Source organism: Copadichromis virginalis, linkage group LG9, assembly GCF_057382275.1.
Source record: "Copadichromis virginalis isolate Kocher_CV1m ecotype Utaka linkage group LG9, C_Virginalis_male_GT1.1, whole genome shotgun sequence".
NCBI classification, from domain to species: domain Eukaryota; kingdom Metazoa; phylum Chordata; class Actinopteri; order Cichliformes; family Cichlidae; genus Copadichromis; species Copadichromis virginalis.
In genome coordinates this window covers 27,802,550-27,820,532 of record NC_140626.1, presented here as the reverse complement: position 1 = coordinate 27,820,532, position 17,983 = coordinate 27,802,550, and the positions used below count along the sequence as shown (strand labels likewise).

The 17,983-nt window shown below is 39.8% G+C and overlaps 1 protein-coding gene across 3 annotated transcripts in view; it reads right to left on the bottom strand.

The window, feature by feature from the left end:
• Positions 1-16,549, bottom strand: part of myripb (myosin VIIA and Rab interacting protein b) — a 129,066-nt gene extending 112,517 nt beyond the window's left edge. The window contains exons 1-2 of one of the 3 annotated variants that reach the window (XM_085468574.1): positions 16,318-16,549; positions 8,243-8,449 (exon numbers count right to left, since the gene is read on the bottom strand). In XM_085468574.1, the coding sequence (XP_085324700.1) occupies positions 8,243-8,352 (110 nt within the window). In that variant the 5' untranslated portion in view covers positions 8,353-8,449; positions 16,318-16,549. The remainder of the gene's footprint in view (positions 1-8,242; positions 8,450-16,317) is intronic. The other 2 variants (XM_085468572.1, XM_085468573.1) reach the window with 2 other exon arrangements.
• Between the last annotated feature and the right edge of the window lie 1,434 nt (positions 16,550-17,983).

The window sequence follows — 17,983 nt, the reverse complement described above, 5'->3', positions numbered from 1 at the left end:
CTGCCACAACAACAGCTAGGCTGAAATTAAACTACGCAAAGACCTACTTTACTGGCTGCTGCACAGGTTATATACTGTAAGTGTTAAAAATAATTTTAAAGCGGGGCCTAAAAGTGGATTATGGCACAGAAAAAACACCTTAGACACTGAGAAGAAAAGAATAAGGCATGTCTGTTAAACACAATGGAACCATTCAGCCGCCCAAAAACCTCAAAGCTGCGTTCGACCAGTTACGCAATTTCTGGATTTTTCCTCAGCAGACACAAGTCGGGGTCATTAGTTCAGTCTGGGGAAACCTGCTTCATTAGAGAAACATTAATAAAACAACACTCTGCTGCATTTAGAGGACGACAGTGTAATAGATGTGGGTGTAAACTTAAATCCGAGTCGAAGCTGTGAAAGGAAAAGACCTCAGGCCTTAAAGTCGATGTCAGAAGGCTCATCTGCCCCCCCAGTTCTAGTGCAGCTTTAATAGAGGAGATGGCAGTGCAGCCCAGAGGGACTGTCCTGCAACAGAGGGCAATATCCTCTCTTACTGCATGCGCTCTGAAATCCAATTACACCAATTTATTGATCCTCGTGAATAAGGAGCCACTTGGACCAAACAAACCTGGCTGTCTTTCATCTTGGCTCAAAAATAATACATTTTGAAGCTGTCCTTTTATATATCTACAAAGCTCATCTTTATCCTCTTGCCTCTCTCCACACAGGCAGCCAGGAGGATGAAATAGAGGTCATTCTGTCCCCGACAGAGCGACAGCCTCCCAGTGTGACTCCTGTGAACCTGTCCCTACCTGTCAACCACATCAACCGGAGCTAAAAAGAAACCACTGACTAAGAAATGAGAAGAAAGATGCCAAAGCCTTTGCTTGTATGACACATAGCATTTGACCTAATGGTTGGAAATGCCAAAAAAATAAGAAACAAAATAAAAATTCCTTCTTACACAGAAGCTCAATGTGTTTAATGCGCAATAATAACAGCTGCACAATAAAACAGGAGCACATGGTTTGAATAAAGCTTCAAACAATCACAAGATCTCTAATAAAAAGACGTCAGTAGTTACTGCTCACTTCTCTGAACACAACTTCATTACTTAACCATTCACAATTTTACTGACTAATTAAAGCTGGTGATGCAAAGTATCACTCTGCTATTCAGCCAGCAATTACACCAAGACTAAAAAGGACAACAACTTCACATATAATTAAGACTTACCCAAAGAGCACCATTTGCTTTGGTCAACGCACACAAAGGAGCTGGGATAAAGGAGAGCCTTTCAACTGGTGGGACAGACTTGCCACAGCTGCATTTGAAATGAGTCTTGGAGGTACAGTAATTGCCCTATCCATGCAAGGACTTGCCAGACACTTTAATGAAGTGGATCCTTCCCAACACCGAGAGAAAATTACCTGTAAGAGTCACCAGCGGCTGAAACTCCAGCCATTGCCTCGCTGTTGACAAAGCAACAGTGGTGGATTGCTATCTATAATAATTTCCCAGTCTGTCTCCCTTGGGTGTGCTTGTGCTGTTTGTTAAGTAGATCCAAGCCCATGCTCCCCTGAGCTGCCTGCTGCTACATAATGAGCCTCTCCAGCTGGATGACCACTGAGTCGGTGGAGGCCAGGGGTTGAGCAGCTCACCCCCTCTAATTGAATCACACAGAAGCACACCCTCACCCCTCAGATGCAGTCCAGTGAGGTTGCAAACAGGAGCTATTACAGATTTATTTTCATATCATTTCAGCTCTGTAGTGTGGAACTCAGTTAAAGCTGGTAGCTGACAAAGTATTTGCCCCATTCCCAATTTCTTATTTTTTACTTACATGTAACTTATATTACATTTTTATATTTCACAAAGATAACACATTTACAGTTTTTAGATGATTTCATAATCATAGATTGTTTGTTAAATCATAAATTAACTGTTATAAACTACATTTTGTGGAAAGTTGACTTCAATTTCACCAGCTACAGTGGGGCAAAAAAGTATTTAGTCAGCCACCGATTGTGCAAGTTCCCCCACTTAAAATGATGACAGAGGTCAGTAATTTGCACCAGAGGTACACTTCAACTGTGAGAGACAGAATGTGAAAAAAAAAAATCCATGAATCCACATGGTAGGATTTGTAAAGGATTTATTCGTAAATTAGCTCTTTGGTCTTGGCCATGGCGGAGTTTGGAGTCTGACTGTTTGAGGCTGTGGACAGGTGTCTTTTATACAGATGATGAGTTCAAACAGGTGCCATTCATACAGGTAACGAGTGGGGGACAGAAAAGCTTCTTACAGAAGACGTTACAGGTCTGTGAGAGCCAGAGATCTTCCTTGTTTGAGGTGACCAAATACTTATTTTCCACCCTAATTTACGAATAAATCCTTTACAAATCCTACCATGTGGATTCATGGATTTTTTTTTTTCACATTCTGTCTCTCACAGTTGAAGTGTACCTCTGGTGCAAATTACTGACCTCTGTCATCATTTTAGGTGGGGGAACTTGCACAATCGGTGGCTGACTAAATACTTTTTTGCCCCACTGTACAACCAGACCTGATTATAGATCCTATCTGCTGATGGTGGAATTGAACTTACGATCTTCTTGCTGTGCAAACCACTGCACCACCCTGCTGCCCTGCAGCTTTATCTAATATTAAAAATTGTGACAATATTAAACTGTGACAGCACTGCAGGATAAGCACAAGTATTAGTAATGACATTTTCAATAGCTTTGTTCTATTTAAGTTTCCCAGTAAGCCATTTAAATTTAAGTTAGCCATCCCAATTTTCATGAAGTTCAGCTTTTCTTTTCCTACTGTAATTCAAAAAAGTGCTTTGCACTATAAAAACCAGCAAAGTTTAACAAGAGCAGTTGGGAGGAAGTGTCAGTCAAGCACCAGCAGTGCTAGCTCACACACAAGACAGAATCAAATATGACATTTAAGTTCTTGTTTGATTTTTCAGATTAAAGATCACAGCTGCATGGCTGGTTTATGGGTTACTAATGAAGGCCTCAGATGTCTTTAAACTTCATTTGAAACTAGGATTAGCACCCCACTGTTATAACCCAGCCAGTCAACTTACAGTTAAAGTCCATGTCTGCACATATTCATAACAAACGTGTGCACTGAATTCTTTCAGCAAATTCAATAAAAGATATTAAGTGTGTCTAACTTTAGTAAGTGTATCTAAAGCTGTATTAGAGTAATGACAAAATATAAAATGCAGATACATCATGAGCATATGTATATTGTAAGACCTGAAGTTAAATCACTTTTTCTCTTTGAGACATTAATGCGAAATCTTGTCATCATTAGCGTAAGAATTCTTGAGTTCTGGTCAAATGACTTTCATGAGTTCACAGTGCCCTTTGACCACCAGATTTTGAATTGTTGATTGCCGAGCCCAAATGAACAGCTGTTACAGATGTAATGAAATTCCATCCAGGTGTTGAATATGACAAATACATGTCATCACACTACTGAAATTGAGCATATGTAGGTATACCTTAAACAGACCTCAGCAGCAACAGAATAGTAACTATCTAAACAAATTGAATTGTGTTATACATTAATAATAAACATAGTTTTAAACACTCATTTAAAAATATTAAAGCAGTAAAGCCGGGAGACATCATAGACTACCTGCAGTTTCCAACATTAAAACTTTAAATAATTTAAAGAACAGCACCACTTGTCTCTAACTTATAGCTATCTGTGCCATTTCTTTAATGAATTTATTTTATCTGAGTGTGTATAAGACAGCAGGTAAAGTCTGTCAGGTGTTTCAAATATTTCTTATTATTCACCATTAGGGCTGTTCGATATAACGATATATATCGGATGACGATATAAAAACATCTATCCTTTCATTTTACGCTATCGTTTGTCTCGTGATGTCGCAAAATAAACGTTTACAGCATTTTTTCATCGTTTTGTTGGTCACTGTAGTGGCTATATTAATTTCTTAAAGTTCTCTCTTTCTCTTATATTTAATATAACCACACTACGGACGGACAAGCGCCTGCTTTTATGTGTTGTCGTTAGCAACAAAGACGGTAAAACCACCGCGACCGCTTCTTTATTTTCTACATAAAATAGAAAATCGGGGGGGGGGGGCGATCGTGGCTCAAGAGTTGGGAGATCGCCTTGTAATCGGAAGGTTGCCGGTTCGAGCCCCGGCTTGGACAATCTTCGGTCGTTGTGTCCTTGGGCAAGACAATTCACCCGTTGCCTACTGGCAGAGGGCCCGGTGGCGCCAGTGTCCGGCAGCCTCGCCTCTGTCAGTGCGCCCCAGGGTGGCTGTGGCTACAATGTAGCTGCCATCACCAGTGTGTGAATGTGTGTGTGAATGGGTGGATGACTGGATATGTAAAGCGCTTTGGGGTCCTTAGGGACTAGAAAAGCGCTATATAAATACAGGCCATTTACCATAAAGCTCAAAATCCTGTTGAGACTTTTCAAAATAAACTGAATCACGTGAAAGAGTATGCAGAGTATCTACGGATGAGAAGCAAAAAAGTTTACAGTTAATTTACAACTTATGTCTAAAAATATATCGTTTCATGCATCGGTTAAAACACTCGACTCCAGCTACACGACGCCCAGCTGGAAACACTTCACGCAAGTCGAGCTACCCGAGATTCACAGAATTTACAGAAAATGTTACATTTTTGTGATTTATATCGTTATCAGACGATATAATTCTTATATCGGGATATGAGATTTTGGTCATATTGCACAGCCCTATTCACCATGAGGGAAAATTAAATTCAGCATTAAATGAGCCAGCTGAGCCTTAAACTGTCATACGAAAGTTTACCAGCCTAATTTGAAGCTCTGCAGGGCTGCCTTCCTTCACAAATAAATAAATAATTACCATAAATCAATCGTAAAAGAGTTAGCCATGCAAACCGCAGAGGGAGCCTGCTGTGAATGATATATAAATGGAGAGAGATTTATATTCCTATTCGTAAACTGCAGAAAATTTTCCAGTGCAAATGAGAGGATTTGGGGTTTCTTTCTTTTTCTTCCTTCCGTAACTTGACTGGCCGTGGTAGTGGTCAGGATGCAGATTGTTTTCTTTTGTTTGGATTTCTCTTTTTTCGGAACTGTATAAAGTCAAACTATGCAAGGACCACCACACAAATATTTTTTATTTATTAGATGAAGGCAGAAAGAAAAAGCAAAACACAGTTCCCAAGAGAGAGATGGACCAAGAACACGTCCTTGTTCAGTATTTAGCCATGGGCAGTATTAAGAGAGTCTAAAGCATTTGACTGTGCAGGCTGATGAAGCTTGATGATGTTAGGGGTAATGTAAGCAGTGGTATTCAGCCTAAAAAATTAAAGGACAGTTGTAGCATTTTTGCATTATAATGAGATGGTCGACTTTGCCCCGTGAGGCCACGAGGCTCATCTTGGTTTGGACTCGGATACTAAAAATTCATAAGAGATGAGACGCTGTGAACAGGCTTGGAACAGACAAGTTTTTAAGATGTGGGAAGGTCTATTGAAAGAAAACATTTGTTTTGGAGCTTTGCTGTTTACTACTCCAGTAAGATTTTGCCTAAAATGCAGTTATAAATATAAGCTCAATGGGGTAGGGGGGTACCTCTGTATTTAATTACATGGATGACCATTTTGACAGCTGAAAACATGCAAATTTTTCTTTTTTGCAGATCTGTGTCACTGGATTAAATGTCGACTTTACTAAAACACTCCATTAGATTTAAGAACTACAGCTCTCAATTTTTATACACAAACTACTGGCAGGTGAAGTGAATCACATTCATCATCGCATTAGAAACCAATGATTTGCTGTGTCACACATCACCAACTTAAGCAAAAAAAGAACACTCCCCGACGGCAGCAGTCTCTCCACAACTCAAAAAAATGACAAATCAAAACAACCTTAATGTACAAATAGCACTACAGGCTACAATTCATTTGAATTGGGCTGAAATACCCCTTAAATCTAGGTTTATCATGGGGGACAAATTTAGATCAACTGTGACTTTGCGTCCTCTGAAAAAAAAAAAATTGTTGTTGTTTTTTTTTTTTTTTATATCTGCTTTGCTTTTTTTAAAGAATTGTTGCCTAATAAATATTCCCCTGTCATTACATCATCAATATTCTGCTCATCTCCTTGCTGTAAACAGCAGTAATAACAGCCTGAGAGTCATAATTTATTTCAGCTCATTCATGACAGACTGATGGGGGAATATTTTACAGCCTAGTAATTTGGGAATGCAGCATCATTGCTCTAAAACTAATTCTGGGAAACTAAGTAGAGTTTCGAGCAGCGCAAACCGACGGCTGCATTCTGGTTTGTGAAGCAACTTTGTTTTGCTCCTCTGAGTACAGCTAAGATGTTTAGCGCTCCGAGTAAAGGAGCCTAATCACTTGTGGCATTCACTCAAGAACAATAAACCACTGAGGCTCACTGTTCAAGTCTGAAGAAAGACATCAAATTTCCACAACAAAATAGCTGAGGCAGTCAAAGGAGAATATTTGCGTTTCAAAAATTATAGGGTTCACCTAAATTCCAGCTGAAAAACAGCTAAAAACAACTTTCTGGATTTTGTGGTGGCATTAGACACACTGGCAAACCTCCTCCTGTAGTCACGATGAAACAACAACACTGAACCGAGCATATGTTTGATGGCCGGCCTCCTATTAATGTCTGTCACAGCCAAACTGAATCCGCTCTTACTCCTCCCTGAGGGAGTGAAGGAAAGGAGCTGAAGGGATGGAAGCAGTCTAGCATTTGTTAATTAAGAAGATGTGACATGAGAGAAAGACCAGAGGGCCAAAATAATGACCCTATCAGACCTGACAGCCTGTAAGCAGAAAACACGAAAGGAGGAGCAGGACTGAAAACTCAGTTACAAAAACTACTTTGCTACTTTACTTCATTTATAAACTCACAGAAACTGCTGTTGCTGTTACAACATTGGCAAAAAAAGCCACACTGTATGATATGGATCTAATGGTGGAGGATAAGCATGATGGAAAACACCTGATAGAAACAAGGCTTCAGATGCCACAACTAAGCTAGATTTAATGTGGGAAAAAACCAAGTGTAGTTGCAGTTTTGCTCCATGCTTTGCACGGCCTAAAGTCACATGTGACAGGTGTACTAGGAAGCAAGATGATTGGCATTTGAGAACTATGTTGAATTTACAGTTGGAATTTTCTGTGTCATGAAAACAGTACTTTTTAAAATCACTGTTGTAACTTATACTGAACACATAACCTGGTCCATCATCTGATGAAATCTCTGATTGGGTTGGGTGACGCTCACAGGGATCGTTTTGTGTGGAAGAAGAGCTATTTTACTGCTGCTTTATTTGACTGCTTTACTTTACAAAAGCCATGCCGAAGAGGCTTTCCATTGTAGCATAGCACCCAGTTCAATTCACAGTCACTACAGTGGCCCGTTCAGTAATTGGTACATGCATTCATTTTTGAAACATTAGGTCTTTACCCAGAAAAGGACAGCAGGTCATTCATTTCAATGCAAAAATCTTAATTTCACCCAGATCAGCAGTTTTTAATCACTGGTCTCATTATTTAGGCTGTACATCGTCACAGTCCGCAACATGTAGGCATAACTTTCTATGTACCTCATTTTAGCTTGCAGAGTATTGTAAACTTTATGTGGTAAAAGGTTTTCTGTCTAAATCAGATAAGCATCTCGATTTGATAAAGTGTCTAAAGTCGCACATTAATCCAAGGCCTAAAGAGCCTCTTTCCTTTCCTTTCTGGTGAAATGGATAACATATATATAAACCCTTCCTAGAGTAAATGAGCTGTACAGATGCTGACAAACTGTAGACGTGAAGAATGTGTACAAAGACACCCTTTTAAGGAGTAGACATTAGAACTATGTAATACATATTCAACATATGTGGGCGTCTTTGTTGTCGAGTCTCCTGAATGTCCTTGAGAGTCAGGCGTATGTACCTGCTGTGCCTAGTCACTGTTGCCAAGCTGTTATTGCACCATTCAGAGATTTAGTTTTGCAGACAGTAAATGTAATTTTTATATACTTTGTAAAAATTTTATTGCACAAGAAATATACTAGTAAAGAAGCAGGTTGCAGAAAGGAGATTTGGTAAGAGCCAGCTGTAGACGCGAATGACATTGCCTTGCATCAGTTCCTGTCACATCACCCTGTACTTGTCAAATGTGCTAAAAATACTCAAAATAAAAAATAGGCACTGAATATACAATTCCAATCTCACCTCAGCCTGTCCTCCTCCTTTTTTCGCAGTTTCATGTCCCGCTGGACCACCTTCAAGACGTGCTCAGCCTCGCCGTCCGTCAGGCCTGACAGGTCCAGCTTTCGGCCCATTGTTCCTGCCCTCGCCACACCGAGCTGCTGCTGCTGCTAGTCAAAGAGGTGGAGAGGCACAGGAACCGCTGCTCTGGGGGCCGAGGCTGGGACAACCCTGGAACAAGACAAGCGGATAGAAAAATAAAAATGGATTGTGCGTTTTTTAATTAAATTCACTTTTATATGCTGTGTGAGTATGTCCGAGTGGATTTTAGTAATTTAACACCGAATGATGCTCATCTCACAGTGAAAATGACTGTGTAACTTTCCTTGTATGACTTGTGGATAACTTTTGAGTCACAGGTTGCTTTGCCTGCAGGATGAACCTCGGCTGAAAAGTGAATATCGAGTGCCTTGAAAGCATCCTCTTCACACATTCTGGGACCATTCAGAATACTGTTACATAAACTAGCACTGGAAGCAAAAAATATATATTTTTGAACTTATGGGAACATTTAATGTCAAGCAAATGTATTCAAAATCTTCTAAAAACATTTGTATAGTTCCTGGATATTTCTAGACTATGAAACAATGTGATGTGCTATACTGCCATCCAAGAATCCTGTCTAATACAGTAGCTGTGGAATTGATTATACCCTTTTGGTTAAACATAAATAGAAATATAGAAGTCTATGTTGGCTAAGACTATTGATAAGCCAAGCATCTTCCTTGGAAGCTGCAAAACTGCAGTTCCTCTTCTCTCCACTTGAGGCTTTCACAGATTCCCATGTTAAACTGCCCATTTTCAGAGCTGAAGTAACCATGCTTAAAAGAAATCTGCTCACTCTAGCTAATTTTTCCTTTCATACCATAATATTTTATATTATGATAATATATAATATTTTATATTTACAAATAAAATGTAGAATTCACACATTTAAACAGCATTAAGGATTAAAGTTATCATTTTTAGAAGCGGGTGCCCCTTTGACTGACAGGCGGATGCCAGAACAGGCGGCTGTAGTCGACAGCCATCTGTTAAGTTTCGCCTCGGTTGATTGTAGTCACTGAACTGGCCCTCTTGACCATCTGAAGTATTTTTTTATGTCATTATCTGAAAAATAAAATGTCTTGCAACGATTTTATTTCTACGAATGGTGCATGAACTAGCATATTAGTACATATGGTGAAGTAAAAATAGAACCTCGGAGACATAGAGGGGTTGCCTTTAAAAAAACAACAACAAAAAAACAAGACCAAAACAGTAATGACAGCACAGAAAGAGAAGCGAAGACAGATGAGGAGATGGACAGGAGGAGAACATTAACAACAGAGCCTAAACAAGATGGGTGAGCACTGCCAGTGAAGAGAGCTATGACTCAGAAGACCAGACAATTATGTCCATTCTATTATTGGACCAATAGCTTTATTGACAGCGCATCTCCCTTTCAGTCCTGCTTCTTACTCATTCCTCCAGTCACTTCAGGACCTGGCTCACCCCAACACACTGTTAAACTTTCTGAAAATAAAACTGAGCCAGTCATACTTGGTTTATGTAATAGTCTCAGTTTAAGTTTGTTAATAGGTTTGTAATGTTTAATTGTAATCTACCTGATCCCAAAAGACAAATGTGAACATACACAATTGACAAATTGAAGTTTCACATTATCAGCACGGTGGCCCAAAAAATAAATAAACCCCAGTAAAATCTCTGTCTCAAAATTCTATTATCACACAGAGTAAGCACACTGTCACATTACCACTGCTTTTCATTCAGCCACTGTGAAGAAAGACCTCTGTAAAGGCTTTCCAGTCTATCAGAATCACACTTCTTTTTCCACTCAAGATATTAAAATAGTCACACTTAGAGTTACACATGCCAGCAGGTGCCTAAAAGTATGAATGGTACTCATCATATGGCTGGCATTCACTTTTGTTTTTCTGGGAGGTGAAACAAAACAAAAAAAATCTCTAGAAAGGATGTTTTGGGTTGTTGTTTTTTTTACCTGCATTGTCTTCTTTCTCTGATTTTAAAACTTTAACCACAGACTGTATATGAAAGATGGAAAAGTAAAACCCAGTCTGAACCACCTTAAACCTGCAATCTTTCTAATCACCAGCAGGGGGTGACTGCTTGGCTGCTAAAAAGAAAAAAAAAAAAACAGACTGCACTGAAGTCTATCAGAAAAATGACACTGCTTTTCTATTGACTTAATTCCCGCTTCTGCATTTTTCTCCACATGAATTTGTGGTCTCAATAACTTTGAAATAGTCTTCAGTACAAGATAATGATTGTTACAGAAGAGAAAAATCACCACTGAGTGATGTCACAATAAAATGATATATACACACACACAGTTCTTACCCTGCTTGACTTTACTACTTGATCGGAGCAGTAACAAATACTGAAACACTGTTTCAACAAAAAACATAGCATATTTCCCAATAATGAGGTTACTGCTGTGCCAAGTGTCTTACTAACTTTGCATTTCTTCACATCTAGTTGATAAATTCGGGAAAAACACACTTTCTCACCTGAAAACTAATCATGCTGATCTCAATTCTGCATTAAACCATGTTTACTGCTTAAATTAGCAGCTGGAATATCAATCTATAATCTATGGAACAAATTACAGCAGCAGTGGCTTATTAGGACAAGTTATTTTTCTTGCATCCATGTTACTTTTGATGTATAGAGAAGATGAATACACTATGATTATATGGCCATTAGTGTATAGCCACAAAGGAAGGCAATTATTAGGCCTTCTTTTTATAGTGAGTGGTGTCAAGGACAGGGATGAAGCAGCATTTATGCATGAGAGTGTCTGCATTTGAAGCTTAGTGACGCATATACTTGATGGCTGCAAACACACATTCAGTTCATTATTACTTTCACTGATAATTTCCAACAACATGCAATTCATGCATGCACACAAACACGTGCATATTATGTCTCAAATTTAAGCTTCCCACACGGAGTAGAGTCACTAATCTGCAGCATCACTAACAAACCAAAGTCAATACCACAGGTGTGGTGCACACAGATGAAAAGACAAAACGAAAAACCTGCATTCACCAACACAAAACTGTCTTAGTGGTTCAAAGGTCCACAATCCGTTCAGTGTTCTCAGTGAAGATGGAATACTGAACTGAATAAACATGATCTGCATGTTTTTACTTCTTAAGATAGGATACCTTTATTAGTTACACCAGCAAATACCATATTGTATCAAATAATACTAAAAACTTGCAAAAAAATTGCAATTACTAGGATAAAAGTAAGGCAATTTTCTTTTATTCCTTTCCTCCAGTTTAATTTGTTTTTGCAACCAAAGCCGCCAAGCCCTGCTGACTTCACATGAAACACAGGTTTAAGGTAGCTCAACACAGGCTTCAGCCAATCCTTTAAGCTATAGTCACACGGGCCTACTGGCAGTCCCGAGCGACTGGTGGTTATTCCATGCTAACTGCCAGTTGCTTGGAAAAAATGTATATTCCCCAGCTGATTAGTGAGTAGTTGCATGTGGTTGGTTGATGTTGATGGCGGAAATTAGTCAGAAATAGGTGACTAACGCTGCAGCACTGAAAACATCCTTGCTTTACACATTACACAGAGAAATAATATTTTGTTACACTGCTATGCCGATGAGGCACAGCTCTACCTCCCAGTTAAATTCACTAACCTCTTCTCAACCTCACAGTCTGTCTGCCTGATAGTATGACACTGATGTGTGGATTTATCAAATTAAAGTCAGATAAAACAGAAACTCTTATCATGAATTCAGACAAGCTGCATCCAAACATTAAGTTTCCCCTTGGTCCCTTATCCGTCCAGGTAAAATCCGCTGTTAGAAACCTGGGTGTGTTATTTGATTGAGAAACATATACATTTTATCTGTAAAATACATAATTTGAGCCAAAATAATACAATTACCTAATACACAACAGACAGTCAGGTGACTAGAAAAAATACATCGTTTAGTAAAGGTAATTTATGAATGATAGCATCTTTCTGTGTTTGAAACCATTAGAGACATTGTAAAACTTTATTATAAAAATATTGAATATTGATGTTATACCATAACTGCATCCACTCTGAGGCTTCTCTTTCTGTTCAAAGTCACAAAAATACAGGATTTGTTACTAGTGTCACATTTTGACTGACACAACAATGGGGTGCACCAGTGTAATATTGTCAGATTACTAGAGCAAACATGTTCAGGCTGACACTCTGAGAGCACAGAGAATCACTTCAGACAGAAAATAGGTCACACTGATGCATCTCTCAGGAGAACAGAATACAACCCCTCCATTTTCCTGCATTTTCGCCAAGACACACCATCTGCATCAATCATTTCTTTAAGAAAACTGCAGACATGCAGATGCTAGATCATCCTAAATAAACAGGAGCATGCAGAAAAACGACTCATCCTGCACCGTGCTGCAAAGCACTTGGCTCTGCTGCTGCTGTCTGTCACCTCGGAGAGTCAGCAGAGGAGGGGCGAGCTGAGGACAAGGCCCTGCTGGAGCGCTAAAAGGGCAGGTGCAGCCAAGCGCTAAATGAACTGCTTGTTTTAGACACTCTCCATTGCATCAGCTTTTTGTGACAGCTTGAGGTAAGTGCATTGAGGATGATTTCTGTTAAGGTTCAAAATATTGGGGATGGAGACAAGAGAAAAACCACAATAACAACACTGGTCCGGTCGGGTTGAGTCAAACGATGATTTAATGATCACACACGTGGGAGATGGACACTGATGCAGACAGCCTCAAATCTCAAAGTGGTGGAGCATTGCTCAAACTCTTATAGCCTCTGGTTCTCCCATCTTATCATAAAAGCCTAAACATTCACATTCTTTCTCTCACACGGCGCCTAAGCTACGACCTTGGCTCCCTGTTTATCTGCTCGTGCTGAGATGGGGCAGAAAACTCCAGCATGTTCTATTCTCTTCTAATCAGACAAATAAGGCGATGACTTTCTGCGAACAGTATTCCTTATAACTCAACAGTATAATGCATCATAAACAATATCATTCATTCACAATAAATCAGCAGTCTAATGCAATGCAAATCAGTTTAAATACTGCAATAATTATCACCTTCTTCTAATTCAGGAGAATAATGCCAACTTAAACTACATAATAATTCACAATCTTTATTTCGGGGTCTAACATGGCATAAAATAATATCATAATTTTACACTTCATTGAAATTACTTTTTGGACAGAAGATAAATACAGCGGACTGACTTTGCAGATCAGTCAGTTTGTGTGTGTGATGCAGCTTTGAATGGGAATATGAGCTGGAAATTGTCTTACACTGTGCTTGAAACTTTAGAGTGACAGCTCACTGTTTTCTCAGTGTATAACTTTGGTCATTTGTCTTCTTACAGCCACGTGCGAGCAGAAACAGACGTGTTCAAGGTGTTTTTGCTACCTGGGATATGACCACTATCCGTCAAGATGACATCAAGAGTTGCCAAGAGAGAGAAAAGAGAAGCAATAAAAACTGTGGCACCAGATTTAGTTTAGGACAGATACAGTGAATCCTGCATGTCAAAACAACATTTTAAACAGCTCTACATGACCAGATCTGTCATTAGAGATGAATTTGTGAGAATATCGATTCAACCTAAAATCTACAATGGAAAGAGAAGCGTATAAGGCAACGGCAGAATTGGTATTAGAAACGCTTGGAGAAACAAAATGCATATAACTCAGTACATATGAGCCATTATGGTGCTAAATTCAAACAATTAAGTTGTTACTTGTGTTGCATGAGTTCTTCAACTATCTGAATGATGGGGGAAAAGAAAGAAATCATCAAATGTGCACTTTTCCTGAGCCCTTGTGCTACAATCAGCTGATTTCAGTTAATTTGCAGGGAAGATAAAAATAGTAGGGCAGTCTACAACTTTTGAGGAGTGGAAAGATAAAAACTGCTTCCATTTTTACTGCACTAAAAGGGAACATTGACTCTTTGCAATCATCTGCAAGGGAACTTTAACACAAAGCTACTAGTGAAGAACTTGCAATGCAATGCCAAACCCAGAGAGGCAACCATGATAAACAGTCAGGCTTGTAGTACTGTAGCCTCAGTTTCTACAATAGCATCACCAACGCTGTAGTCAGAACCCGTACATTTAAAAGAGTGTACGTGTCCTCATTTGGATAGGGATTTGTGTCTGTGTGTGGGCATATAGCCTCAGCCTTTTATTGTTAACTGGTAATTGTGAGACAATGTTGCAGAGTAACACAAAAGTAATGGGACAGGAACTGCTTTCTTCGTGAAGTAAATCATTAACGTAATGTTGTAAAAACTAACAAAGTTGCATTACACAACTGGGTATAGTATCAATCTTCAATGCCAATAAAATGCCATCACTTTTTATATTAAAACATGACTCTTCACAAACAACACAAACCTCCTTTGGGGAGAGATTATCTGTGATATAATGATAGGATGGCATAAATGCAATAATTTGACACAAAAGACATGCAATATAAACCACAGACAAGAGGGTAATTAAGATTAAGGACGTTAGCTGGTTCAGCAACGACTCACCCCACATTAACACTAAATGCCACTTTGGGAGCAGCGAATGCAGCAACACTGACAAAAAGCAATATTAACTACATCATATTTGACCATTCTATCATTTTTCTACTATTTCCATTGTTGCCATTTATAAACTCTATCTATGTCAAAGAAGATAAACTAGGAAAATTAAAGCTGTGTAAATTCAATTAACCTGCTTCAGGCCCCCGGTCCTGGTACAACACATGCTGGCTCACTGTCACGGGAATATTTGAATTTTATTTTACTGGTAACTTCTGTGATTTTACTGCTGCTTAAAAAAACATCTTGTTTCTACTTTCTATGAACATAATCAACCAAAATAAAAGGAAAGAGAAGGCTTAAAAAGCATGGCCTGTTTTCCCACGGCTCAGCTGGTCCAAAGCAGCCATCCATGGTCAATATGGCACCAAATGTTAACTCTGCCAAAGAATATTCTAACATCAAGACCGTGGGAGCATTAAAATCCCCACTGAGCTCACGATCACTCGTCCCTGTTTGACATCTACCTGCTGTGTCACATCTATCACTAACAGGCCAATTACCACTTTATGCAGAGCAAGACAAGAGGCTGCGGAGACCAGACCGTGAAGACACACAACACAAGGCATTAACCGTGAAGTGTTAAAATAAAAACAGGTGCTGATTAAATCTGCCTGGGTAATTGTGGATGTGACTAAGTGTTGAGCACTACTGTAACATGAGCACTAAGTGTGATTTTTTGCTGGGTGATCTTCATTTTTCTTTGAATGAACGCCTCAGAATAGCACACTCATTCATTAAATATTTGGGGGAGTGTCGCCCAAGTGACCCAGGTGTCCCCAAGTGTTACTTTCAACAGGTGACGATCGGCACCACAACAACAACAAAGCAACACAAACAGCTGCACTGAGAAACAGCTCCCTGTACCTGCACACCAAACTCAGAGTAGCAGCCAAGTAAGGATTTTTCCAGCTTACATTCCTGGGGATTAAAGTTTTTTTCCTTCTTGCAGTGGCTCAGACTCAAAAATGTGACTTTAGTTGTTTTTTGATGGCTTACTCTGATTAATCCGAAGAGTCTTAGTTTCTCAATTTAAAGAGATGAGTCACGCCGTGCGTTGCCTGGACGTGCTTTTAGTTTCCAGCACTTGTGATGATGCAAATTCACCTGCACCTCGCAGGCTAAAAATACCGCATTTTTTCCCCTCATTTAAAACCAGCACCTATACTCATCTCACTCGGGCTGCCACGTTAGCTGCGATCGCATGATGACATCTGTGCAACAAAGATCTCCTGTAGCTCTTGCACGAGCAGCTGGGCTGGCAGCATTTTCATACTGAGGTATGCAAGAATCGCCGAGCCGTTAAATCGTGCATCTCAAAATCAGCCACCTGACCGAGGCTCCTGCCTCTTACGCCTGTTCATTATAACGGGCTAACGTTCACCTCTTCGCCTATTCGGTGAGCCGGTGTGGAGAATCACTTACACAGGATCAGTGGGAGCCGAATGACCGCCAGTCACAGTCTCTTTCACGTTATTCCAGATAATGAGAGAAAGACGCGGAGGGGATGCGCCTCTGCAAGTGTAAACTTCCGCGACACCTGTCCGTCTCCCAGATACTTTTCCTCTCCTGCCCCTCGGTTAGTCAGCTTATTGTGTTTCCACCCCCCATCACCACCACCACCCCCAAAGCAGCGGACGTAGGAACCGCTGAATGGGCGATCACGAGGTTTGTATTACACGGAGGAAGAAGGAGGAGGGAGGAGAGGACGCACTGCGAGGGAGGTCAGGGATTGGCACCCAAACCTTGATTCTTCCCTGGTGGCGCACAGCGTGAACTCATATTTAGGGATGAAATTTTCGAGGTTGGAGAGAAACTAGTTGGGGCTGTTTCCGCGCTTTGCTGACGCAATATCACATTTCATTTTTCTGCAGGCACCTGGGCATCCCGAGCTCCAGTGTTGGCACTGATGCTCATGCATGGGGAGAGTTGGGGGAGGAGGCGCTGTGTTGGCTGACTGCTTCATTCACAAAGCCATTCACTGTGCAATTAACCAAAGAGAGGGTGAGGCAGCTCGTCCCAAGTCTCTGTCAGATGGATCAAATCGTTAGATGACTTCACTCTTGCAATGGTCTGGCTTAATTAACTTTCACATAAGTTACGTAATGCACTAATTAATTACTTTTAAAACCCATTTCAAGAAAAGATTTGAATATAAATTGTTTTTCATAAACAGATGGACTTTAGAAAATCATTCCAATTCCTGCATATCCATTATTAGTCCTGCCTTGTGCTCTGCCAAAGCACCACAGCACTAAAACCTGGCTGCTTGTTCTCTGTATTAGTGCTCTGTCTTAGGAAATGCTGACACTAGTGCCTCACAAAAACAATTTCTGGGCTGTTGCCCTACATGCTTTTTTGCAAAATAAAGAGCTCACCTAACTTTGCAATTACGGGCTACTTCGCCTGTATTATAAATCAAGCTTTTTTGCAAAATAAAGAGCTCACCTAACTTTGCAATTACGGGCTACTTCGCCTGTATTATAAATCAAGCCGTGCTGATGCTTACTTTATTCTAAGTGTAATTAAAGATGCTGGATTTGCAGCAGATGTTGCCAGGGCAATTTTTCAAAGTCATATTTTATCGCACATACTAAACCCTGTTTTCACTTATTAGATAGATTATGTACTGGAAAAATGGAGGCCCCACCATTGATCTGCAGGCATAGAGTACTGTTCAAAAGTTTTGAGCCACCCTTCTTCATATTTTGCAGGAAAAGGGGAAATAGAGGTAGTCATTTATTAAAACATGTGCAATTATTGATGGAAATACACAATATAAGTTGTTGTTTGTTTGTTTTTTAGGAATTGTGCAATTCTGACAAGCTAAGTTTTTGTCAAGGTTTTTGGGCATGGCCTTGTTGGCACGAAAAATTATCCCTGTCAGATTGTGTTAACATCGGAATTTGATGTAACCAAAGAATTGGGAGAAAATTATGTGTTTTTAGTAGCAACCGGCTACTAGTTACATGTAGAGACAACACTGGTTCAGTCCTTGTGTTAGGTGCATTGTTGATGCTTGAATGATTCATAGGTCAGTGTTAAGTGGCTTAACAAGCAAAAACAAAAACTGGTGAGAATGGTGAGGTAC